Raw genomic sequence first — 26,603 nt, 5'->3', positions numbered from 1 at the left:
TTGAGTGCGCCCTCAGCAAGTTTGCCGATGACACCAACCTGTGTGGTTCGGTTGATACCCTGGAGTGAAGGAATGCCATCCAGAGGGACCTCGACACGCTTGTGAGGTGGGCTGATGTCAACCTCATGAAGTTTAAACATTACAAGTGCAAGGTCCTACGCCTACAACTACACCCACACCAGAGCAATCCCAGGCACAGCTACAGGTTGGGCAGAGAAGAGATTCAAAGCAGCCCTGCAGAGCAGGAGCTGGGGGTGCTGGTCGATAAGAAAATGAACATGAGTCTGCTTCAGTGTGTGCTCGCAGCCCAGAAAGCCAGCTGTATCCTGGGCTGCACCAAAAGGAGCATGACCAGCAGGTCAAAGGAGGTGATCCTGCCCCTCTACTCTGCTCTCATGAGACCTCACTTGGAGTATTGTGTGCAGTTCTGGTGTCCTCAACATAAAAAGGACATGGAACTGTTGGAACAAGTCCAGAAAAGGGCCACGAGGATGATCAGGGGACTGGAGCACCTCCCGTATGAAGACAGGGTGAGAAAGTTGGGGCTGTTCGGCCTGGAGAAGAGAAGGCTGCATGGAGACCTCATAGCAGCCTTCCAGTACCTGAAGGGAGCCTGTAAGGATGCTGGGGAAGGACTATTTATTAGAGACTGTAGTGATAGGACAAGGGGTATTGGGTTAAAACTTAAACAGGAGAAGTTTAGATTGGATATAAGGAAGAAGTTCTTTACTGTAAGGGTGGTGAGGCCCTGGAATGGGTTGCCCAGGGAAGCTGTGAATGCTCCATCCCTGGCAGTGTTCAAGGCCATGTTGGATAGAGCCTTGGGTGGCATGGTTTAGTGTGAGGTGTCCCTGCCCATGGTAGGAGGGTTGGACCTAGATGATCTTAAGGTCCTTTCTAACCCTAACTGTTCTATGATTTTAGGCACAGTGATAAAAGCAAGGTGTTAACTGAAGAGGAGTAAACATTCACTTTTACTTGAATGGCTGTTGCCAGATAATACAGTTGTAAACATTAACTATTCCTAATGATAAACTTCACTGAAGAAAATAGCAACTGTAGTGTTAAAGCACAAATTATGCACACTGGGTAACTAACATGTTACCCAATCACTGACATGTACATCCTGGCTAATAAAAAACCTGACAATCTTGAAAAGTTGAATCCCTTTCATAGCATAAGTAATCTAAAACTGGAATACTTCTGAAAGATTACTCTAAATATTATGAGCCAAAATCTGTCAGTGAGGAACTGCAATGAAGTACAACATTTCCCTCAGGTATGAATGTCTCAGACCACCACCACATTCTGAAATTACTTTTCTAACATGTAAACTTTAAAAACCTGATAATTCCATTTGTAATGCTATGTAATTAGCATTTCATTCATTGACTCATACATCCAATAAACCTGCATATCTTCCATCTACAAACTTTCCTGAATAATTGCATTTTGTTCTGTCTGCACCAGTGTGCCTCCAAACACACGTGCAGCTCCTCACATCTATTTTTCTACTTACCATGTAATCACATAGCCATAACAGAGAAAAAAAACCCAACAGCGATTACATACCAAATAACCAAGGTACACATTTGCAAAATCTAACACCTAAATGAAAACAAGCAGACAGACAAATAAACAAATACTGGCCATTTTTATTGCATTTAGTCATTACCTTTTGAAATCAGAAATTCATGCTAAGAAAGGGTAAGACACAGATGATGTAAAAGAAGGATGCATTTGAAGAAGTAACAACTTGCTGGAAAGATGACCAAATCAATATATATGCTTTCAAGCTGCATGTGATTACTATTTTTAAATCCAACTACACTGTTCACACCAAAGAAAACCGTCTGTTCAGTATCATCTTTCTAATACGGCGACTTTCCACCACAGACAAAACTAGCGTGCTGCTAAGATTCCGCCTGGGTATGGAGGACGAGTGAGCGCACCCAGGGTTAACCCACACTGCCATCTTGTGGCTACCCGCACTAGAAACACTGACTTTCACATCGCCTGCATTTTAAAAACTACAGTAATGCCCTCTGAATGGCTAAAGGTACAGACAGAAGGTGTTTCTTGTCTCGAAAATTACTGTTATCTTTTCGGAAGTAATAAACCAAGCTCCCAGTTTTATCCTCAGATTTTTGGAGTGGTATGAGCGCAAAAAATGAAGGGGTGCAGTATAGGTTCATTGGTTTATGTATAAGCTGACAGAGCTATAAACAAATTGCAGGATATGTTGCATAATTATGCATGTTTCTCTTTTATAATTCTTTCTAAAGGCATAGAGAACAGAATGTGCAGCTATTTTTATCAATTTTTGACAAATTCAGAAGCAGAAAATTATAGCACTTGTAAATTGTTCACTTATTAAATGGAACTGAAGTTGAAATATAAGCAAGGATAAGCTGTCTTAAAACAAAAAAAAAAGCTGATCAGGCCTAATTAGGCTTCTCATCAAAGAGCTAGTTAGGCTACTTTTTAGACAATCCTGCACACTGCTGGTTTAAAATTGCATTCAGACTTTTAACAAAGGCAGTCATTCCTATAATTTCCCTTTCTCTGCTACATCCACAAAAAGTCTGCCATCACCCACTCTACATTTGACCCCTCAGCTGTTATCCACTATGCTCTTAAGTAATATTCATGAGTTAATTTTTAAGTGGGAATTAACACAGTGTCCTGGGTTCAGCAGTAGCAGTCATTTTTCTCCTTCTTAGTAGCTGGGGCAGTGCTGTGGTTTTGACTTTCGGCCTAGGAACAGCACTGATAACACCGATGTTTTTAGTTGTTGCTAAGTCATTTACTCTGACCATGGACTTTGTGAGTTTCATGCTCTGCCAGGGAGGAGGGGAAGCTGGGAGGAAGCAGAGACAGGACACCTGACCCAAACTAGCCAAAGGGGTATTCCATACCATAGCACGTCATGCCCAGGATGTAGAACTGGGGGCAGCTACCTGGAAGGGCTAGATCACTGCCGGGGTTGGGCTGGGTATTGGTCAGTGACTGGTGAGCAGCTGTATTCTCTTCTGCTGTTATTTCCCTTATCATTATTATTATTGGTGGCAGCAGCAGTGATTTGTGTTATACCTTAGTTACTGGACTGTTCTTATCTCAACCCGTGGGAGTTACATTCTTCCAATTCTCCTCCCCATCCCTCTGGGAGCTGGGCGGGGGGGAGGGTGGGGGAGGAGGGGGAGTGAGACAGACACTGAATGGTTCTGATTTATGGCTGGGCTTAAACCACAACACATTTTTTTGGTGCCCAACATGGGGCTCGGGCTCGAAGGGTTGAGACAACGACAGATCTGACTGGCGTGTGTTTAATCATATTTGTGATAAGCATTCATTGTTTCAGATTAACAGTCACTCGTCACAACGCTGATTTATTGGCTCTCAAAGTTGTTGCTCTTGGTCTCACAGTTTCAGCATGTCGTACCTTATTTACAGCCAGTATTTGCTGTTCTAGTGTTTATCAGCTGAGGGCCTTGGGCAAAAGTTCTTGTTTCACTGTGCTTTATGGTAATGACTTGTAATACAATAGAATTATTGATCATGAAACTGATCTGGCTTGCATTCCCAGTGTGGTCACCACCTCTATACTTTGGGGGGTATATAATAGAAGTGTACAGCAATTACACATTTTTTCCCCTTCTCGGGTGGTCAGCCTATGAAGGAGACATTCCCACACACCCTAGTGACAAATACAGCAGCTACTCAAACTCCACCCGCAGCAGACAGTGCAGCTACTCCAGCTCCAAGCACAGCAGCTACACCAGCCCCAGTGACAAGTACAGCAGCATCGTTTGAGAGTTCTGAAGGTTTTGAATGGCCTTTGGGTACCCTTGAGACCTGCCAGCTGATTGTGACAAGGATCAGCATGTTGGCACACATAGAGACCGTGTTTTACTCATGACCATTTTGTCTGACCTCGAAAGTTAAGCGGAGTCGTGTTTGGGTCTTATCTAGGGCTAGATGATGATTAGGAAAACCAAGAGATTTTCCCCAAGGCTGGACAGTCATGAGTTGCAGGGTGTGTGGGACAGTTGGGCAAGTATCTAGTCCACTGGGCCCCTCCAGTGCTTTGGAAGCATCAGAGATGGAAGGCAGCTGTATGCAGTCCCCGACAATAAGTAGCAGAAACTGCTGAAGGGGAGGGTGAATTATTTGAGCCTAGTGGGTCCGTGACACTTCAGGCCATCACGGCAGAGATAAAACATACAGATGGACTCATGATCAAGGGATGGACTTAGCAATGGACACTATTGCCCAGGTTATTCACGAGAGTGAGACATGCTGCAATTAAGCAAGCCAAGAGGTTAAAGCCTCTCTGGTATGGAGGACGACAGCTGAAGCACATGGGGAGGCCTGGCAGATTGACTACATCACACTCTCTCTCCTGCTCTGAAAGACTGTGACAAGAGATGGAGCCCGACATCATGGACTGGGTGGACACAGCAGCTTTATAGGGATTGGTCCATGCACTAAGGAATAATATCTCTCTCTCTCTGTGGATGTATATATAAGTATATATATAAGAGTGATGGTATATTGAAAATGTGGGATCTAAGCATGATGTGAATGGTATGGAATAAGGGGTGGATAGTGTCCTGGGTTCAGCAGTAGCAGTCATTTTTCTCCTTAGTAGCTGGGGCAGTGCTGTGGTTTTGACTTTCGGCCTGGGAACAGCACTGATAACACCAATGTTTTTAGTTGTTGCTCAGTAATGTTTACTCTGAGCACGGACTTTGAGTCTCATGCTCTGCCAGGGAGGAGGGGAAGCCGTGAGGAAGCAGAGACAGGGCACCTGACCTAAACTAGCCAAAGGGGTATTCCATACCATAGCATGTCATGCCCAGGATGTAGAACTGGGGGCAGATACCCCAGAGGGCTAGATCACTGCTGGGGTCGGGCTGGGTATCGGTTGGCAGGTGATGAGCGGTTGTATTCTCTTCTGCTGTTATTTCCCTTGTTACTGGTGGCAGCAGCAGTGGTTTGTGTTATACCTTAGTTACTGGACTGTTCTTATCTCAACCCGTGGGAGTTACACTCTTTCAGTTCTCCCCATCCCTCGGGGGGGGGGGGGGGCGGACAGAAGGGGGAGTGAGATAGAGACTGTGTGGTTCTGATTTACGGCTGGGCTTAAACCACGACACACAGAATACAGAAGGACAAAATTCTATGTATATAAGCCTTCCCTTACCTTTGAAATAAGCAACCAATTTTAAAAGCTAAATGCAAGTTGAGAAAACTGAGACTTTAACTTCATTGCAAAAACTGGAGAATCTGAGAGAAAAGACAACTGATACTTACAGAACCAAAGAGGGTTTAGCTCTTATGGGACAAAGAGACAGATGGCTACGTTCACATGCCTGTGAAGCATGGGCTAGCTGAAGATGGGGCCATAATATAATCATGTGCCATAGAGCCAATATCTAACTTGAGTATAAATTTTCATGTCAAGGAAAAATAAGAATTTCAGGTCCCCACTCTCTCTTTTGACAGTATGTTGTAGAACTTATTTGTAGTTTATTTCTGAAAAACACACTACTGGTAACAGGAAGTTATACTGTGTATGTTTCCTGCAAACTTTCTGTAGGCAAACCATGCCAAAGAGAACCAGACTGGGTCCAAACCACAGCTGTAAAACTTGACAACTCATCTCCGCAAGGACTATATACAAAATAGAATCTTATCAGGTCCTGGTTAACAGTGAGGGCTTCTGAGGGAAAGTATTTACAAGGTATTTGAGGAGATCTTCTGGGAAGTTCTGCCCTTCACAAACAGATCATGCTCATTCAAGCGTAGATAAAAGAAAACCAATGCAAGCTTGCCTGATTTGGGTGCTCTATCAAAATATGAGTGACCTTGCTCCACAGAATCAGCTAATTTTTGAGTTATACTGCTCCTTTCTTTCAGACTTTCTTCCCCATTACTCCTGAAATCCTCCTTCTGCCCTTTTAGCAGACAGGACTGTAGTCTTCTCCTTTGGCACTTTTCTCAACAGTTACTGCTTCACTTGGTCACACCCCTGACATATTCCCTACCACTAAGAAAAACTGGAGCAGTTTGTGTGACCGTTCAATCTCAGCCTTGTTACCCAAATCAAAACCCCAGCCTCAAACACACTTATGTAAAATGAAATATGAAGGATGGAACCCAGTGACTGGGTTACTGGGTGAACAGTGCAGAAATATGAACCACCTAGGTTTTGTTAGCGAAATTGCCTCTTGGAAAGTTTGCCTAGTTCATGATTTGTCGAGTGTCTAGAAGTTGCAGGGGAAAGCCAGTGTACATTTAATTTTAAAACATAACTGTATTTTACTAGAGGAGATTTAAGCAAATCTGGGAAACATCATGCTACATTTATGGCGGCCAAAGCAAAAGTGGTAAAACACTGCAAAAACATCTCTTGTTCTAAAAGTAATGAGTGCACACAGACTAGAAGTAACCCCAGAGCATGGACTTAATTGACTACATTTCCAAGTTGAGGTCTGTATACATAGTTTCTCTCTTCTTTCTCCATAGTCAATAGGTCATAGCTAAAGATCTTTTCAATACTGCTGATGTGACGTACATTAATCCTCTGTATTCTGGAACTGCATAAACGCTCCTCAAATGCAGTTTCCAAGTATAATCCCAAATAACTTCCTGTCCATCTTCAAAACCCTCAGAGCTCACAGAATAACTGGAACACTGAGACACACAAGTCCTATTTTAAGTAATTTTTCAATTCAGGTAGTTCTCACCAGCTTTCAGTACCTGGACACCAAGCCCCTATTACCTTTAGCGCAGATAAGATAATGCATTCATTTTCAAACAAGGAACAAGAAGACTATATTCACAGCATACTAAATAGTCAACTGAACACCACTGAAAGAAATTTTGGAATAAAAGTGAAAATGGACCTTGAGAAGACACTAATTTCATATAAATCAAATACAGCTCTCTAGATTCTCACAGCAGCTTTTACAATTAAAATACAACAGGCAGCAGCTTTGCCATACTATCTGCTTCTAAGCCAGGAAACCCCCATCTCCAAAGAGGGGGCCCTGGCCGCGCGGCAGAGTGGCGTGAGCGGAGGAACCCGGGCCCGCCCGCACCGGCCGCCGCATCCCCACCACGAGGCGAAACGGAGACAAACACCACGCGCGAGCGCTACTACACCCACCAACTTCTCTCTCCCGCCTCGCTGTGATTGGCTGCGATGAGAAGCAGGCTGGGCGAGGCGCTCGGTGATTGGTGGATGGGTTGGCTATTTTGGCGCCCTGAAGGCTCCCGGGCATTCGTGGATGTGGGGCTGCGGTTGTGCTCCCCGCTGAGGGGAGGGGCGGGGCTTCCCGTCCCCGCCGGTCCCGGTGTGTCTGGTGTGGCCTGTGCAGCGGCCATTTCGTGGCACCTACACCGGCAGTGCTGCACCGGGCACTGGCTGGGAGGAAAAAGCACTCTTCCCGCCGAGCAGTTAAAGGAAAAACTCACCGTAGAGCGGATCCTTAGGAAAGGAGGGGGTCAGTGTACATGGTGGATCACAAACAGGGTGCAAGCCTGCTGCATTGAGATACTGCAGAAATAAATAATCATGCTGAGATAGGATCAGGAAGAAGGCCTGAGGACCAGTAGTGTTGTCTCCTCCTGTGTCTGGCAGTGGTAAGGTTTATGGATAGAGTAGTGAAGTGAAGCAGCTGGATAGTGCAGAACAGGCTAATGTTTTGTTGCATTAGATCGGATTTTCCTGAAAAAAAAACCCTTTATGTGTTTTATTTATTTTGTCTTTTTCATTTGAATGTTAACTGTAGTGTTGGTTCAACTGTTGAAATGTGTATGTCTTAGAAAATCTTGTCACTTTTTTAAAGCCAGATACCATTGTGAGTAGAAGGAAAGAATTCTTGATGGCTGATGGTAATGAAGAATTTCCTAGAAGAAAAATGAAAGCTGTAAGGTATGTGAAGATGGGATTACTGTGGCGGCTTTAATATTTTGAAGCTCTGACAGTATGATTACCAGGAAATACTATTGAAGAAATGTAGAAAATAATGTTTGTATTTTGTAGTGTTGCATTTAAGTTTTCTGTTACGTGTGGGTGTAAAATGTAATTTGTGGAAAGTTCTAGCACTTGGAGTAAGTTCAGAGAAAAGCTGTTTTAAATACATCTTTCAAATACTGAGTTATTTGGCTACCACTATAGCATACTGATCTGTATGTATGTAAGTAAGTAAATCGCTGTTTACTCAATATACTTTTAGTTAACTGTAGAATGAATGTCATTGACTGTTAAACAGTTTATTAATAGTGGTTCTAGTTACCTTAAATGGTGCATGTCTGAAAGCTCTAGTACCACCTTCATGGATGATGAATTAAGCATCATAGGAGTAAATCACTTTTCCAGTTAAGAGGGTAACACTTTTTTTATATGCATTTAATTAACTGCACTTTCTCCATAAAGTCACTTGGTAAAAAGTAGGCAGATATAGTTCTAAGAGTTGGAAGTCAGAATTTGTGTTTGGTTGATATCCCTAATGATCCTAAACCTTTACTTCCATTTCTGAAGGCATCGTCTTAAGATACTAGAAGAGGATTTAATAGAACCAAACTGGAAAAACAGGGCTTTCTGTCATATGTCAAAAGCTGTGAGTGTGAAAGGTAAGCTTTTGGATCTTATTTCCAACAACTTTGTGGTATGCAGTGTTAACTATAAATTTATATTTTATATGGTCTGTTTAAGACAACAAATGTGCTGCCAGATTTGATTAATGCATTGTTTATTTACTACATTTCCAGCACTTAGCAAGAGCAATCAATACCTTTTTTTTTTTCCTGTTATTGACAAAGCTACTGAAAAGTTTGGTTTAAAAAGAAGCCTCATTTTTCTGGGATTTTCTGCTTGAGTGGCTTTTTTCTGAGGGTTGCAAAATCCTGGTCAGTACGTAAAACTTAATGGATGCTTTACTAAACACTTTTTTTTTTTTTCCTCTCCTATAGATACAAGTTTTGAGTGCATGTTTTCTTTTGCCTTTTTGCCTTCCCTTTAATGAGTTTATCATGTCCTGAATGTAGAAGCAATGTAATGTAGCTAATCATGCAGATAATACAGTAAATATTAAATGCAAGTAAGTTGGGGTTGTTTGTTGTTTGGTTGGTTGGTTTTTTTTTTTGGTAATTCTAAGATAACTACCAGATCTGTTTATCTGGAATTATATTTCTAGCTTTAAAATTCTGTCATTACAAAAGTTGATGTACAAATTCCTGTTGACTTCATGGATACTGTCTAAAAGACTACTCTGGTTGTCATTCCTCTTTGTCTTACTGATTAAGATGCCTTGCAGTTAACAACATTGATAGTCAAGTGTTTCCTATGCTTGTTTTTACAGCCTTGCATGATTATGTGAAGGATGAAGACACCACTTTTTTTGGCCTCTCTTCTGCAGAAGTAAGTTGATTTAAAGCTTTCTGTTTTGTAGTCGCTGTGGTAGTCTGAAATAGTGATGTTACAGGAGCTTTTACATTTTTACTGAAAGTGATTAAAGCAAGATCAGGTCCCATGTGAGTTAAGAGCCTGCACTTCATAACCACGTGCTCCCCTGCTAGCACGAATGGTTGCACAGTGTGGCTATGTAGAGTGCATCTGATGCCTGAGATATGGTTTTAGGAAGGTTTATTTTTATAGTCCTCATTAATACCTCATGTTGCCAGTTCCATTCCACCCTCTTGTTTGCACAAAATGTCCAAGAAAGTAACTGGCACATACACAAGTTAAAGAAAACAAAGTACTCTGTCAGTTCCCAAATAAAAGGACTTACAAGATTTAAAAAAACAACAGAAACAAACAAAAAAAGCTAGCTTCACTTTGCACAATATTGTGTAACTTACTAATATAATTCAGAAAGGAAATCAGCATTCCTTTTACTAGAAATACTTTTCATTTACCACAAAGATACACTGTTGTCTACAGAGCTTCAGCATGGGAGCTGTTTTTTAAACCTCTTCTCGCTCAGTTCCACAGTATGTACTTTGAAGCTTAGTCTCACTGAAATGGGGCAGGGGGAGAGGTGAAAACAGGCTTACAGAATTTTTTTTTTTGCTGTTGTTGTTGTTAACTTGGACTTGGATTTAACCCTGCATTTGAACTTGCTTTACTCTTTTCCTCTGAATTTAGAACAAAAGTGATTTTAAACTTGGGCTGTGCAGTGGCAACTCACAAAGGCTAGCAAGGTAAACCTTTATTAACTCAGATGGAGTGTATGTATTTAGATGCCACAATGGGGGAAGACTTGACCAAGCAAGCATTTCCAGCTGGTTTTCTTGCTCTGCTTTCTTTTTAATAATACATTCTTTAAACTTCTTTAATGTCTTCTCAGTATGGATGTCTAGTACTGTGGGAACAGCTTGCTTGACGCTTGTGCAAATAACATTTCATTGAAAGACAGCAAGAAGCAGATTGGTTTGGCTTGAAAATGTTTGGAACTGTAAGTTTTAAGCACTGTGGTAACTCCCTGATAAAGGTTCAGAGGGAGAACTACTGAAATGCCAGGCTGCGCCAGGAAGGACTGTATCATTGAAGCACCTCCTTACCTCCACCCCTGTGCTGCTTCCATTGCACCTTCTGCTTAGATAACCAGTTCACAGCTATAAAGATTAGATGCTAGCAATGTTATGTGGTCTGTTATCATAATCTTAAGCTACAGTCACTTGCTTATTTCTCTAGCCTGTGTGAATCTGAAGTCTTAAAGTGGGTGTCTTTCTCTCCACTGCCATAGCTGTGGTGATTTATGTTGACACAAATGAGAATAGGCCCAGATAATTCTCAGATATGTTACATAAGGGAGATAGAGGAAATTTGTCTTCTGGGATTGGTGCATGTAATGTGCATCGCAAACCTTGTCCAGAATGAAATGGAAATTCCAGTATCTGAAGGGGGCCTATAGAATCATAGAATAGTTAGGGTTGGAAATGACCTTAAGATCATCTAGTTCCACCCCCCCTGGCATGGGCAGGGACACCTAACACTAAACCATGTCACCCAAGGCTCTGTCCAGCCTGGTCTTGAACACCGTCAGGGATGGAGCATTTACAGCTTCCCTGAGCAACCCATTCCAGTGCCTCGCCACCCTTACAGTAAAGAATTTCTTCCTTATATCCAGTCTAAACTTCCCCTGTTTAAGTTTTAACCTGTTACCCCTTGTCCTATCACTACAGTCCCTAACGAAGAGTCCCTCCCCAGCATCCTTATAGGGGCCTGTAAGGGTGGTGAGATACTGGAATGGGTTTTCCAAGGAAATTGTGAATGCTCCATCCCTGACGATGTTCATGGCCAGATTGGACAGAGCCTTGGGTGGCTTGGTTTAGTGTGAGGTGTCCCTGCCTACAGCAGGGGGGTTGGAACTAGATGTTCTCAAGGTCCTTTCCAACCCTAACTGTTCTATGATTTCATGTATGGCCGTCAGGCTCTACAACAGTGATCTCCAAGTCCTCTCAGAGTCCATCAGAGAGCGCAAACCACGCACAGGAAGAATACCACAGTGCTTCCTCCGTGTTATAAGGCTGGTTTACACAGGCTTTTTAAAGTGAGAGTCTTGATGCATGTTCAAATCCGTGTGTACTTTGCAGAAGAGCAGGTGTGGATGGCCATACAGCAGCATTTAAGAGACTTTGAACTGGTTATCAGTAGGTGTCTTTAGTGTCATTTACCATGTAGTCTAAGCATTTTAACAACCTAGAAAAATACATGGGCAACAAATGAAAAGTTAATCCTGGAACATTGATAGTCACACATTTTATTATCACTAAAGATAAAATGATGACCACCTGGCTAAGGTTTTGGTCAGCCTTGCTAAAATTGTTAAATGAAAAATGTTCCTAAATACAAATTTTAGGATGATGCTGGTAGAAAGGAAACTTCCTGAAAATGAGGTATTATTTCACAGTATGTCACATTGTGAATTTCTGCTGTTTCAGGAATAGGCATATATGTTATGTATTTAATGACAGATTTTGAAATACTCAAATTGTGTCTAAAGCATATGTGGGAAGATTGGTATTTTAGCTAAAATATGTAGATTTTTCCTTGAAGTTTTGCTTTGCAGGCCCTTGAGTCACTGTATGGTCACAACACATCCAGTTTCTTCAAATGGTGGGCTGAGGGATAAACCAGCTGTAACTCCATCGGCAGACATGGTGTGTTAATGTGAAATTTCCTTATATTCTCACTTGCTATTTTCATATATGCATAGTTAACAATGCACTTTCAAAAGCAAAAGCCTGCATCCTTAATAGTTACATGCTATCATTCTCATCTCCTCATAGAATTGATGTGCACCTATAGTATGAATGAAAAAACTTGGCAAAGTGAGTGCAGGTTACACCCAACCAGATCATAGCTGACAAGGGCTAGTATATTCAGCTGACTATGCAACTCTGTATTTTGAATTTTTCTTAATACCAGAAGCTTCATAATATTTGGGTTTAGGGATTTTTGATTCTTTTGAATTTGAGGTAGCTGCAAGGCTTATGCAACACATCCTTAAAGTCATTCAGGGCAGCAGGGTTGTCGGACAAATGGATCTCTCTTGAAACATTCTATTAAAGTTTCTAACTTGATCTTTCTGAATGAGGTTTGTGCAATTTTTAGGCCAGATGAACTAGTGTTGTGGTTATTTTAAAATGACAGAACAAACTGAAATTAATATGTCCTATGCCAGTCCCGTTTGCTTCTATGGACATTGTCCTGCACAGTTACCTTGAAAGTATTGTAGCTTGCAGGTGTCTTGTCTTGACTCCTTAAGTAATTTTACTGTAGTGCCCATCAGAGTTTGAAAGTGGTTTTCTTAACATTTTTTTGAAAAGTGTATTTGAAATAAAGCTCTATCATGTTACCTTGCTATTGACAAAGTATTAAAGGAAATATCATGAGGTTATCTTTGGCGCATCTTAAGTCTGAGGTTGTAAGTAATATTTTGATGGTAGTCACCTCTTCTTTTGACAAAATACTTTTTTTTTTTTGAGAAAATTACTGAGAATGATCTCATGTGAAAATCCACATTTATTGAGATCCTAGTCTAGCTGCTGCTTACTATTTGGTTAGTTGGTTGTGGGGTTTTTTTTTCCCCAGACTCCTTGGGGAGTGTTTGATGATTACTAGATCTTTGGTAATATCATTTCTTACATTACTGAGTATATCCATGTCTTTCAAGTTTTAGAATTATTTTTATTTCTGCATCATTGATCATAATGGGAACCACAGAGAGGGAGCAGTGTAACTCCATGATGTTTTTAGCTGTTATGTCTCCTTGCATCTGCTCAAAATAGAATAGTTGTCACAGGGAGGGGTCCTAATATGGTTAACATCCAAATCAGTGTAGGAAGAGGGTTTTCTTCCCCTTCTAGGAAGGAGACCTAATTGGTCTGATATATGCAGATGCATTAATGGGAAAGCTGTTTTAATGATGGAAGTGATAAGATATCTTTATTAATCTCCATAATGATGTATGTGACCAATGAGTCTCTCTCAAACTGTGGGCAGCACATCCTTTCACTTACACCAGTATCTGGTCAGATGCAGAACTGTTTCAGGTTTTTGAACTCTAAGCCTGGATTTCTCTCTAATGTGTGTTTGTTCTCTTTAACACTAGTGAGGAGTCCTTTACAAATTAGAGATGTTTGTATTTTGGCTAGGTGATCTGGTTGCCTGATAGTAACAGACTTACACAGCACCATCCCTGACTCTCTGGTGCCTTCCCAGCTCATGATACCATTTTGCTTTTAGCAAAATAACCAGCACTCTTTAACACTAGCTTTAGTAGTGCCAGTAACAAAATAAAGACATTTCTGTATGTACATTTGCTTTTGTGCCAATTCATGTGCAAGTATTTTATTGTCCTTTCTCACATCAGCATAACACTGGGAATTTATTATGTTTGGATTTTTGTTGGTTTTCCCCAAATGATACTCCTAAATATTTTTTTTCTAAGCTGCAGTTTTCCCGTTCTTGAATCTTGCATGTTTTCTTTGCTTTCTTTTAGTAACTTTATTTTGCTTTCCTTCATGTACTATCTTTTTTTTTTTTCCCTCATGTACTATTTGGGGTTTTTTGTGTTTATGCAGGTGTGCAAATAAGTTGCCTGTATTTAACAATCAAAAATTTAGAACCGTATTTCGGAAATACTGCAACGTAAATGTGTTCGGTGTAATTCAGGTGAGCTCAGTATTTTGACCTGTTTGTGGGTATAGAGCTGCTCGGAGCCTTACAGAGATAATCAACCACATCAAATGCCTCTTTGTCAAAATGGCAAATGTGTCTAGCCCATCTCTAGCCCATGTCTTCTAGTCGTACAGGCAACTTCATGTTCATTGGCAAATCTTTCCCCAGGACAGCAAAATTACGGAAGATATTGATGAAGCTTTGGGCATAGCTATTTGTAATCTCCACCACTTACATGATGCAAATGAGGTGGGTGAAATAAATCATTAACTACTAAATTCTGTCCTTGACTGAAGCTTTTTGTTGTGAGTAGTCGTGCATTAATATGCTATTTAAACATGCTTTTACTGCCTTCATTTTGATACCTTTTTTGTCCTTCAACTGTTTGTGCTATTTCTGTTATAGCAGAAATAATATACAGTTTTAAACTCCAGGCTGTAGTAGTCTGTAAAAGAAGTACATGAGCCTCTCCATAATCTAAAGTCAATAGGTTATTCCATGTATTTAGCAGAATCATATATATGTTGGTCATTAAGTACTAAACTCTTTTTTCATTGAGTCAGGGCAAAATTCAGCACTTGTTTTTGCTGTAGCAGCTGTGCTGACTTAGTTTTTTCGTGCCTCTTCCTGGAGTTAAAGTGGGAAAGAAATTATATGGACCACAGAAGTAGTAATTCTGACAGACACAATATGTAAAATGTGTAAATCAAGTAATGTATTTTTATGCACAGTATAAAATATAGGAAGAATCCTAAAGTGCTGGATGATGCTGTTAAAAGGTTTTACTCAGTAACCTATAGTACACCAATGATAATTATTTTATTTAAACTTAACTCTTATTAAATGCACTGTGGAAAAGCTTACAGTTCTGTCTTTGCCATTTCTTTACGAGTATTCTAAGATACCAAGACACAGAAGTGTTTAATGATCCAAAAGCTTAAAGCAAATTCAGCCTAGTAAGTGGCATGACATGTACTTAAAGCCTGTTTCCCATTCCCTTTCTTGTTTTGTTGCAGTGGCCAATCTGCCAGTTAAAGTTATGTTGAATACCTAATTCATACACTAACAGCATCTCATAAAAACCTACCACTTCGGCGGCTCTAATAAAATAACTCATGCACGTGCAACTGGGGTCTTCCAACAGCTTTTCAGCAGAGGCAGAGAATTGCCAAAGCATTTCTGCATTACTGAGATTTTTTTTTTTTTCCATAGTCTCTTCATTAAATGTGACTATAGTAACAAAACTGATGCTTACCAGGGGAAAAAACTTATGCACACAATGAGTTTAAAAAAACCCGGTAGAACTCTTAGTGTGCTGTGTGTGGTGCTGCATTAGAATGTCAGCTAGTGAAAGTGAGACAGGGGGTTCAAGATCTATGGTTTCTTGACTCATAGATCTAAGGACCTCAGTTGAGATGAGGCTTCAGACAGTGCAAACAGACGAGGAAAGGGATTAATGAGCTATAATTGGTTTAAGTGACACTCCTAAGTGTCTTACGTGGTTTGGTGTCACTCTTTTCTGCTGAGAGTATTGATCACTGTCTTACTCTTTATTGCTTCTCTTCTGAATTAAAAAAAAGAATAAAAATAATAAATGCCTGTTTATTCAATACTGAACAAAACAGATGCTGAAATACTTGGAACTGAAAGTGAAGCAGGATGGAGACAAAATTGCAGAAACTGCAGATAGAAAATTTGATGAACTTACTGCTTCTCTGCTCTCAAGGTAGTGTAGTAATCTGGTTTGTAGGATGGAGTGGTCAATTACTTTTATCAAGAAGTTGTTTCTAGTTCAAATAAAAGAATTCTAAATAAAATTGTATTCCTCATAGGGGTATGTCATAACACCTGTTCAATTTCTGGGTAGAAAAAAACTAGCTTATGCAGCCTCTGCTCTTTAAAAAACAAAAATAACTTTGTCTTGATGATGTTGGTTTTCCAAAATGGCTCAGTTTTGGGCAGTTTTGATCTGGTGGGGGATCAGCAAGAATAACTTTTTTTTTTTTTAAATTTCAGCACATTTTAAAGCTGATAGAAGCCTAGTGACCCTTCATTTCTTCACTTCAAAAATGAATATTTAAGGGGTAGAAGAGTGTCAAAGCTTATGATTACAGGAAAGTCTCTTGAGAGTTGGGTTTAGTATCTTAATAAGCTGAATTGTAAAAGCCAGCTGTTTTCAGTTGGGTGTGCATGAAAGTATCAGGAGGCTTGGATGGAAGAGTGCTTAAATGTTGAATAAAACCAGAAATGTTTCTCCAGTTGTCTTTTCACTGTGAATTCTTAACTTTTGTGGCTCCTCTGAATATCTAAGGTTTTCCATACTTTCCACTTTTCAAGCTTTGAGAAAAATTGTATTTCTGTGTGAGATATATCCACTTTGTATTGTGGTATAACCGGCAGTTGTGTGTTCAGGTGAAGTTTGTACAGCTGAGGGCATAATAAATTCTGAAAAATCATGTTTTTAATACAGGAAAAAGAAATTATGTGCAGAATTAGTGAAGAGTGTCAACAATTACAGTGCTGGTATTGCAAAAGCTAAGGAAGTCATTGAAGAGAAGAAAAAGTGCTTGATTGGTGTTGTTAGGATTGCAGAGGAGTTGAAAGTTACACCTTCTGTAAGAACCTATTGTGATCTTGCTCAGGTAGTTACATTCTTGCACTGTGAAAAAAATTTAATGAACATACTCAAGTTTGGATTGAACGGTTCTGTGATGTGTCTTACAACTTTGTTGACTTCAGTACTGTAGCAGTAGTGTGTTCTTACCCCACCTCTACACACACACACACACACACACACACACACACACACACACACATGCAGAGTTTATATTTAGTCTTAGTCACAAATTAGGGTCTGGTGATTGATGTGAAACAAAAGAGATGGTCCCTGCCTTGAAGAGTTTGCTGTCTGAAACAGCAAATGGAGTGGGAGGACAGGAAAACTGTGGCATGATACTGATCAGTGAAAGGGCACTTTCCTCATTACTTTAGGAGTCTTGAGCCTTTCCTGCTCCAGGGCTCTCCAACCCTCTCACTGAACTATTCCAGAATTAATAGCCACACTCTCCTGATCCTCTTGATCCCAGGCCTTTACTCCTGTTCTTCACCCCCATAATACCTGCTGCCCATAGAAACCCATGCTACCTCGTGTGTATCAGACCAAAAATCCATCCTGTGAAGTCTCCTGTCTTTGATGAGAGAGGAAAAAGTGCTTAGAGGAAGAAGTGTTCAGTGAGTACCGGAAGCTGAAGGTTAAGGATTTTATAATTGGTAGGATACATCAGGTTCATTACACTAAATAAACATTGCCTTATTCTGTATAAGCTTGTGCAACACTTCCTTGAATGTCTTGATAATGCTTGTAGCAGTGTGCCTGTGTGTGTACATGTTTGCATTATATGTATGTATTCCTATGCAGTGGCAATGAGTTGCACATTTTAATATTTAAAATGAGATGTATATGAATTAGCTTCATTTTTTTTTCTAAACTTGCTACCAGTTATTTCATTTGCAGCCTTTGTAGTTTTTGTGTTGGGAAAGATAATGAGAAACTGGTCTCATAATTTTTTGAAGTAGTATGGTTTTTAGGCTGTTCTGTTTCCTGCATCTGGTTGTCACATTGCATATGAAGAAACATAGTGTTTCTCATCTGACCCAGAAAAGAAGTTTAATGCCTCCTTTTTTTCTGCCATTTTTCCTCTGTCTTGCCCAGTTTGACTTTTGGGATCTGGCACCCACCACTGTCCTCTTACTTAAAATCACCTTCTCAGCAGCTTTTCATACAAAAGGAAAATCTGACTTCTGCTTACATGCTAACATTACAAAATCACTAGCCATTAGGTCTTAACAACGTAAGAAGACATAATTGAGACCTGGCTACTGGCTGTTAATGAGGAAACTATATTTTTTTTTTCTGTAAAATTAAAGATGTTATACTCTGTTATGTTGCTGATAATAGGTGCCTGTAAAATGTGCTTTTTGTATAATAGGAGCTAAGACTGTACTTCTTAATTTCAGGTTATTTATAATTTAAAGCTGCCAGTTGAGGACGAGCTCTCAATAGTGAATAGCCTGAAGGAAAAAATATCTCCAAGGTAAATAACTGGAATAGGAGGTAAACTGGGAGGTAAATGGATGTACTGGTTATCTCAATTACAGAAACTGTTAGTGTAACAGTTAAGCTGCAGAAATCAAACTGCTTCACTTACCTTTTACTGAAGAACTACTAGTTCAGATGAACATAAACTCATCACTAACAATATGGAGTAGCCCTCATCTGAGGTATTGGGGAAAAAGCACATGTGGTTTTCTGCTACGTAAACATATATATGCATTTATAAAATTCTTGACATATTTCTGCCACTTTTAAGCTTCCACTCCTTTCCCTTATAAGCAGAAATTAATAGGGGCAATAATGGCTTGATTTTTAAAAAACAAAAAATTATTTCTCACCTTCAGGAAAGACTTAAATGCTTCTTTTGGGACTACTTAAACTTCAGTTTTCACAAATTGCTTATTATAACTGGACAGCAAAGCTAAGAATTTGATACTTAAAGTTCTGCTAGCCTAAAAAGTCTGTTAGCTTCAAACAATACTTTCATCAATGAAATAGCTGTTTATTAGTGTAACAGTAAGTGGAACAATAAGAACATTTTGGACTTCAGTTAACTTCATTGAGCTTAACTGAGTGTAGGTGTGAAAACTCAGTAAGTAAGTGAATGTTGGAGTACTCTGCATTTGAGAGAGAGAAAGCAAAAAGCAAGAGTGTTGTAAATATGAATGTGAAGATAAATGAGCAACTAAATCTGTTGTTAATAGGAGTGAAAAAATGAAAATGGAGTAGGTAGTTTATCTGTTATTTTACCTCTCCATTAATAGTGTCCTGAAAAATATCATACATTGAAAAATGTCAGTGATTTAGGTATTAATTTCATCTTCTGTAATGTTTCTTCTTTCAAGATTCGTCCTGAACACTGATGAGATTATGTCTTTGTTAAAAAAATTGGGCAGGATTGAATGGGGAACAGCAGGGCAGTAAGTATGTTTTTAATAATATATATATACAGTAATTCTTCTATTCTTGTGGTTAAATATGTATTGGAGATTAAAACAAAAAAATACTTGTATGTGCTTATGGGTTTCTAAGAATGTAATGAAACAAGGCAAAACTTCAGTTGCTTTTCTTTTTCAGCTTTCCACTTAACTCAGTGTTTCAGTTCTGACAAGTTTTACTTGTTTCACCCAACCACATTTCACTGTATCACTTAAGTTATCAAAATCTTGTTACGCTATATGCTTTTCAGCTTTGGCTGGCATTGAATGGTACAATCATAGAATTCTTTAGTTTGGAAAAGACCTTTAAGATAATTGAGTCTGACCATAAACATAACAGTGGCAAGTCCCCCACTAAACCGTGTCCCTGAGCACCATCTGCATGTTCATACTACATGTACTAGAGATGTTTATCATTTCAGCATATGAAAATTACTTCATGTCAGTGTAAATAGCTCTCTAAAATAAACAAAATACTGAGATTTACAGTCTTTCCACTTTAGAGTTTAAATACTGATTTTTGTCAAATGCCAAAAAAATTTACTTAAGCTGTTGTTTAAAAATTACAATTATTAGTCCCTTTATTTATTTCTTCCTGGAGTCTTTAAACTAAAGAAACTAGAACTTGAGAAACTAAAATGGAGTTGCAGTTAGGACTGTTGTAGTTAGCACTGGTTATGTTAAAAAAGGCTTATTTGCATACTGTAATATTTGAAAGTCCTGTAGATTACAGTGAAGAGTAACTGTACAGAAGCACCTGACATCCCTTTTGGTTTTAATGTGAGCTATCTGTCACATTAACCTTTCTTGCAAATATAGTATTTGTGCCTGTGTTCTCTGATCATTTAAGCGGGTGTATTGAGCTATGGCCAAGAATGTGTCATTTCTGTGCCAATCAGGTTTCAGAATCGTATTACTGGTTATTGTCTTGGTATTCAAATATTTAACAGTTTATTTCAGCTAGCACTTACGAGGTGCTTTCTTAACATGGTGATGTGTTCTTAATAAAACTTACGCTTTGACTTACATGCTTTTAGGAAAACAAAGTGGATTTTACTAATTTGTCTCCAAATAAATGTTTTCCCCAAAACAGTGAAGATAATGGACAACACACTCGTATCCTTGATGACAAAGAAGAAATACGAGACTGTGATAGTCAGTACTCTGTACAGAATATTTTTCCATCATGTAACAGAAAAAGTAAAATAAAAGCTCTTGCAAATAAACTCGGTGTTCACAAAGTGGGAAATACTCAAGAAATAGAAGAAACACTTCCTATGATACACGAGCAGAATATTCCTGCTCTACCCAAGACTCCTTCCAGCCCTGATGTCATAATAGAAGAAATATTTGAAGATGACGTGGAAAGTAAGTTTTTAATACTGGATGTGTTCAATGTTCCATTCTTGAGCCTGATGTTATTTATGTGGTTTATATGATGTTGTGTGTTTGTAGTTATACTTGGCTTGTATGAATTCTTTAATGGTGCCTGTGTTTCACTTTATCCTTTGAGTTAGTAGAATTTCTTTTTTGTCCTCTTTCAGCTTAGCTTAGTGAAAACTCTCACAAGTTTGCTCAAAGAGGGGTCATAAATTCCTGTGTTTGCCTGGATAATTCTCTTTGACTCTTAATTACTACAGTCCATCTTAGAGTTTCTGACATTGGCTGGAGAATGCTCTTCTGGCAGTTCTTTGGCTTCCTGAATCTTCTCCCAGGGTGTTGTTCTACTTGAACTGTCAATAACTTAGCTTCTTCAGTTTGTCAGATATTGCCTGGACTGTATGAGTAAGCATGTAGCTAACAGGTCCAGGAAGTGATTCTTCCCTCTGTTAGGCTGTTGTGAGTAGTGGAGTACTGTGTACTTAATGTGAACTACTGTGCCCAGTTTTGCACCCTGCAGTACTGTAAATCACTCTTATATTGGAGCGAGTCTAGCAGAGGCCACTAAGCTGATGCCTAGGAGGTGCTCAGGGATAGGGCTAAAGGCATTAGGAACAAATTGGAATACGGAAATGCCAATGAGATAATGACGTGGGGGAGGAATAGATAGATATGTCTCACAGTATAATTAAGATGCTTAACGTCAGAGCATTCTGCATTCACAACATGCCTAGAAAATGTGTGTCGTTAGTAATGCTTGAGGAGAATGAGAGAGAGGGTAGGGGTGGTGAGAGTAATTGTAGTAACATACAGCTGTGATCAGAGTGAAGTAGGTTTCAGAGCCTGGGCACAACTGTCTAAACCAGTGTATTTCAGAATCCCAGTGGACTTCACAAACCTCTTACTGGAACAAAATTCCTTCAAACTGCAGTATTGTATGAGTTTTGCATGTCTTGAATCCAAAACTTTTAATGGTGGTTCTGTAATCTGGGAATTAGCATGCAGGCTGGCCACTGCACATAGTCACTGTGTATGTATCTGTTCAGTCACATCAGATAGGAGAATTTTTGCTGTTGGAGTATCCTTGCAATACATGCAATGTCTCTTTACTGTATTTGCTGCATTACTACCTATGTATAAGTGCATTGTGCCTTTCTTCTAAAATAATGAACAGCATTTCCCACAGAATGTCATGCTGATGAACAGAAGAAGAAACTCTTTGAGAAAGAAGTGCCTTTTCAACACAAAGCTGGTTAGTGGCTTTCCTGTCTGGTAAATGGTTTAGTTTAATAGGGATCCATCATCTAGGTCGTGAGAGCAGATACTGGAATTAGTTGAAGAGTTGGACACATGCATTAGCATTCTAGTTGTGATCAAGAATGTACTAGGAAGCAGATCTGACCATCCCTAGTTAGCATGTATTTGCTCACATGTAAGAGCAGAGTTTGAGTACATGATTCTGTTACAGTTAAAAGTAGTCTGGGAGATGCTTGCAGTACAAATGTTATTTTTAGCACAAGCATTTTTCCTCTGCAAAAGCACTCCCTGATCTGCTTTCCTTGCTCGTGTGAAGACAATACTGTCTTACAGTTTACTATGAAACCACGTAATTGGAAGATGCAGTACAGGAATTACCAAGCAACTCAGCACTTCCAGTGCTTCTCAATACTTGGCAGATATTTGACATAATGATAGCAGTGCCAGCTGTGAACAGTGGGACCCATTTCTTAGGTTGGTAGTTCATATACTGAATTTTGAACTGTTGCCTTGTTCTCCGTCCATCTGTGTTTGGTTTTCTGAATTACGAGTGAACCAGAGAAACTGAGGAAATAAGTTACTTCATTCAAAAATTGTGCAGGCACAGTTCATGTGGTGCTTTGAGCTTTGCTGATTGTTGAGTATAAATAGTAATGAAAGTGGAAGAATAGAGGCTGCAGTATTGAGGAAGAAGAAAACTGACCTAAGAAGTTGACATAGAAGAACAGCTGGGAAAAGATGTGCCTTAATCTAGGACATAAAATAGTTGTAGTGAAGAAAAAAGATAAACTGCTTTTTATTATTTGTTGGTTGGGAGTTTCTTTAACCTCGGGGTCATGTAAATATGCTTTCCTGGTGACAGTTTCTGGTTCCATAACTTGAGAATTCACTGGCTTCTCGTAGTGGGACTTGCTTGACAGTGTTATAGAAGTTGAGCAGTTTAAGTCCATAACAGATTCTTCAGAAATAAGGTGTTAGCTGAGAAATTCTCCCAGTGCCCATACTGAAGTTAATGTGGTATGTGCTCACCCTGTATTAGATATCAAAAAACTAACATGGAGAAACACCTCACAGCTGTCACAGTTGTGTGGTAAGTTTGAGCCTTACCAGACATTTAAATTAGACTATTTCTCATGTGTATTTTAAGAGATTAAGTGATCACAGATTTACTTGATTGGTTTTATCAGTTATATGCTAAAATACATACTGTGTGCAGTATTGGATTTTTTTGGATTATGGGAAGCATAATTTGAAGTTTGATATAATGAGTTTTTCATTCTGTCCTGGTAGTAGGGCTAGTTATCAGACATAATAAATATTTGATAAAATTTTCAAATCCTTTTCAGGCAGCTGTGGTTTGTTGGGATGTTTTTGGTTTGCATTTAGTTTAAGGAACATGCTCAAACAGCTTAAAAGCCTTCAGTGATCCAGAACTTGCCTAGTTCGTGACACTTTTTTTGGCTGGAGGTATCAGCCTCTGCTTGATCTAGTGAAGTGCCTGTCAATACATGCTTTTCCGGGTCTGCTTACAGTAGCTGAGTCATCACATCATTGTAGATGGTGACCAGGAGTGATACAGAAGAGTTAGTGTACTTGTCGGTGAAAGCTTTCAAGTCATTCAGACTTGACATTCAGACATTCAAGACATTTTACTGAGATACCGTATTTTCCACTGGAAATGCTGAAGAGTAATCTTACATCTGTTCTGGACACTGCATTTCCTGAACTTCCAAGCACAGTCATGTGTACATGGTCAGTATGTTTCAGGTGCCAGGTTCTTTGTACCATCTTCTGCCACAATTAGCTGTAGCTCAAGAGATGGGCACAGAGATGGCAGAGCTCTAGAATGCTGCAAATCTGTCTGTGTCCTGATCAGTCATGAAGATGGCATTGGATCTAGATGATGCTGTCCACTCTTTGCAGGAGGTTTTGTGATGTAGAATACTTGTGTAGGAATTGAGTTGCTGGGCTTCTAAAACCATCTGACCTATTCAGCAGCTTGCATGAGTAGAATGAGAAACCTGCATTTTAGATCCAAAATTAAGGGAGGTACCTGCAGTACAAAGGATTTGGATGCTTAGTAAGAAGTACTGAGTTTTTTATGCAGGGATGTCTCTTGGCTAGCTTTAGGTGTTTATGAGTTACACTGAGTAACTATACAAAAGTGCCTGGCATACTTGTTCTTAAATGTGTCTTAATCTCTCGAATTTGCCTTCTAAAAGCTTCTTATTTCTCTGTTGAATAGAGGGAATGTGAACTCTGAATTTCCTACTTAAATTCAGGCTACCACTTTGCAAGCAGTGATAGCCTGCTTTCAGAGTGGTTTTTCTGTTGTGGGTTTTTTTTTTTTTTTAGTGTAGCATAAGGGAGGTAGTTTAAAAAAGCAGATTTAGCCAGAAAACAAGCATGGTATCTAGTTTGAAACAAGTGTGAGCAAACTTGTCAGATTAAGAGCTTTTTGAGCTAATGTTATCATGATTAATGCAACATAAACCTAATCTCATGTCTAATAATATCTGTTGGAGTCACTTGGAGTGTTCAGTTATCTGTTTTCTGCCTTACTCAGGTTTGACAGAACTAGTGTTTGTAACCCATGTTATAAATCCATGCCACTTCTATGTTCAGAGATACACACAGAAGAGAGAAGCAGGGGTTTTGGAGAAGAAATTGAAAAACTACTGTAATAAGAGTTCATCTATCTTGCCTTCAGATGTTTTGGAAATAGGTAAAGTACTGATTTCTAAAGGGCTACATTAGAATTGTAAAATGGTTTGGATTGGAAGGGTTCCTAAACATTATCTAGTTCAAAGCCCCTTGTCACAGGGGGATTCTTTCCTTACTTCAGTAAATTAGCTTTCTCTCATGCAAGCAACATTCCCTTGAAGTTCACTAACTGGGTAGAAACTATTCTCAGAGTAAAAACCAGAGACAGCAATATATTGCTAAATCATTAAAAATCTCTTCTAGCCCACATGTTAAATGTTACTCACTTCTAGAAGGTGCTTAGAAACCTGATAGGAAGTATGTGATAGCTCTGAACTTCAGTGGGTTTTCACCATTATTAAGAGGTACAGAGTTTCCCAGAAATTACGTAATACAAGGCAAACACCTCCTAGCGGTACAGATATTGTGTAAATGAACGTGGGGAGAAAGCTTCTGGTGGCTGTCAAGATAATGTTTCTAACGTGTTTTGTGTGTTTATTTTAGCAGTAGCCCATTTACTCTCCCTGTGGAAGAGGGGCAACAATGGAACATTATGCAGAACTGTAATAATAGTCCCGGTATGACTTATCTTCAAATACTGAATTTTTTCTTTTTTTTTTTTATTTGCTTCTGTGTAGGTGCTAGAGCTTTTATTAAGAGTAAGGAAACTGGAATGTGGTGCCGTGGAACCATCACTGATTTAATTCCTCTAAAAAGTGAAAATGAGAAGGAGCCTTGTGGTCCAATAAGATGCAAAGTTTGTGATATTGCGCTGCTGGAAGCATTCCTGTTTGATTTTGGGAGCTCTATAGTTCTAATTTTCTCAGGGTATGTTTACAGAGAAGGTTTCTCATCTGCAGTTGATTGATGTTAATCAGGAGGATCATTACTAAGAAGTCCTCCATCAGCTTCACACAAGCAGATAATCGGGTACCCAAATGACACTAACATTCTATACATACGTATTTCCCACAGGAATGTGGCAACGTATTTAAGTACACAACTGTACAAGCCTCCACATGTTAAAATACTTAACTTAGACTTGAATTGAAAAAGAGAACCTGAGTCTTCAATGTTAAGAAAAAAAAAAAGGCATTTTGTTGAGACTCTTAATTTTGTTTCAGTGACATGACATCATGCCAGTTACTGGAATAATGACCTCTATTTTAAGTCTGGGGTTTGGTTTGGTGTAGGTTTTGGTGTTGGGCTTTGGTTTTTGCTTTTTTGGGTTGTTGGATTTTTTTTTTTTTTTTTTACTTTCAAGCTTGCACTGCTTCTACTCCCTTTGACAATAGGTATGTCCCTGCTGAAAGGCCTGAACCTGCTACTCTCCAGACTATTGAAACAGATGACATTAGTTTGTTTATAAGAAAGCCTGATCAGAATATTGAGGCAGAACTTGCAGCTGTTCCTCCGTTAGCAGTACGGTGTTCATTGAAGGATGTTGTTCCCAAAAATGCAGTAAGTAAAAGCTGTTTGTACTATTTCAGGATATTTTTTCCTTCTCCTAAGATTTATACTGAAGAACTTAAATACATAATGTACATAGATCTTGTTCCAGTATAAACAGAAGGAAATTCAAGAGTACAGGGTGTATTTTATTTAAAAGAAGTTAGATAATCTCTTGTTAAAAAAAAAAAAAAGTGGGTTGAGTACTTTCATTGGAAAGGAAATGAGTTTATAGCAGTCTGTCTTTAAAAGCCTTTGGGTTTACAAATACATCAGGCTTAAATCTCACTGCTCTTACTCTAGGCATGTTCTCCTGTCAAATTTAAAAACAAATTAAAGAACTGGTATTTCATGGCTGGCTGATAACTTTATGTAAGTAGTAACTTTTAAAAACCATCCAAACAGAAGAAATTGCTTCAGATTTTTTAAGGGGATCTTCAGCAATTGTCCTTTGTAAATTTTTTTTCTTTTTCTGCCACTATTGAAAAGTTACTTTTTTTGTTTCAGTATAGCAACAAATAAAGTACTGTCAGCCTTTATTCGCTTAGAAAAGTGACATATTTTG

The 26,603-nt window shown here is 39.1% G+C and overlaps 1 protein-coding gene across 2 annotated transcripts in view; it reads left to right on the top strand.

Moving 5' to 3' along the window:
- The first annotated feature begins 2,023 nt into the window (after positions 1-2,023).
- RNF17 (ring finger protein 17) overlaps positions 2,024-26,603 on the top strand; it is a 71,575-nt gene continuing 46,995 nt past the window's right edge. For both annotated transcript variants that reach the window (XM_057399679.1, XM_057399680.1), the window contains exons 1-16: positions 2,024-2,059; positions 7,857-7,942; positions 8,552-8,643; positions 9,372-9,430; positions 10,157-10,212; positions 12,084-12,174; positions 14,366-14,446; positions 15,823-15,923; positions 16,668-16,839; positions 18,215-18,291; positions 19,157-19,231; positions 20,343-20,617; positions 21,804-21,881; positions 24,453-24,611; positions 25,228-25,417; positions 25,885-26,050. In XM_057399679.1, the coding sequence (XP_057255662.1) occupies positions 2,039-2,059; positions 7,857-7,942; positions 8,552-8,643; positions 9,372-9,430; positions 10,157-10,212; positions 12,084-12,174; positions 14,366-14,446; positions 15,823-15,923; positions 16,668-16,839; positions 18,215-18,291; positions 19,157-19,231; positions 20,343-20,617; positions 21,804-21,881; positions 24,453-24,611; positions 25,228-25,417; positions 25,885-26,050 (1,779 nt within the window). In that variant the 5' untranslated portion in view covers positions 2,024-2,038. The remainder of the gene's footprint in view (positions 2,060-7,856; positions 7,943-8,551; positions 8,644-9,371; positions 9,431-10,156; positions 10,213-12,083; positions 12,175-14,365; positions 14,447-15,822; positions 15,924-16,667; positions 16,840-18,214; positions 18,292-19,156; positions 19,232-20,342; positions 20,618-21,803; positions 21,882-24,452; positions 24,612-25,227; positions 25,418-25,884; positions 26,051-26,603) is intronic.

The sequence above is a fragment of the Pezoporus wallicus genome, unplaced genomic scaffold, assembly GCF_028554395.1.
Source record: "Pezoporus wallicus isolate ANWC-B61680 ecotype Strahan unplaced genomic scaffold, APGP_CSIRO_Pwel_v1 scaffold_6446, whole genome shotgun sequence".
Classification (NCBI taxonomy): Eukaryota; Metazoa; Chordata; class Aves; order Psittaciformes; family Psittacidae; genus Pezoporus; species Pezoporus wallicus.
Note: the sequence above shows the minus strand (reverse complement) of the source record. Positions and strands in the feature narration are given on the sequence as shown.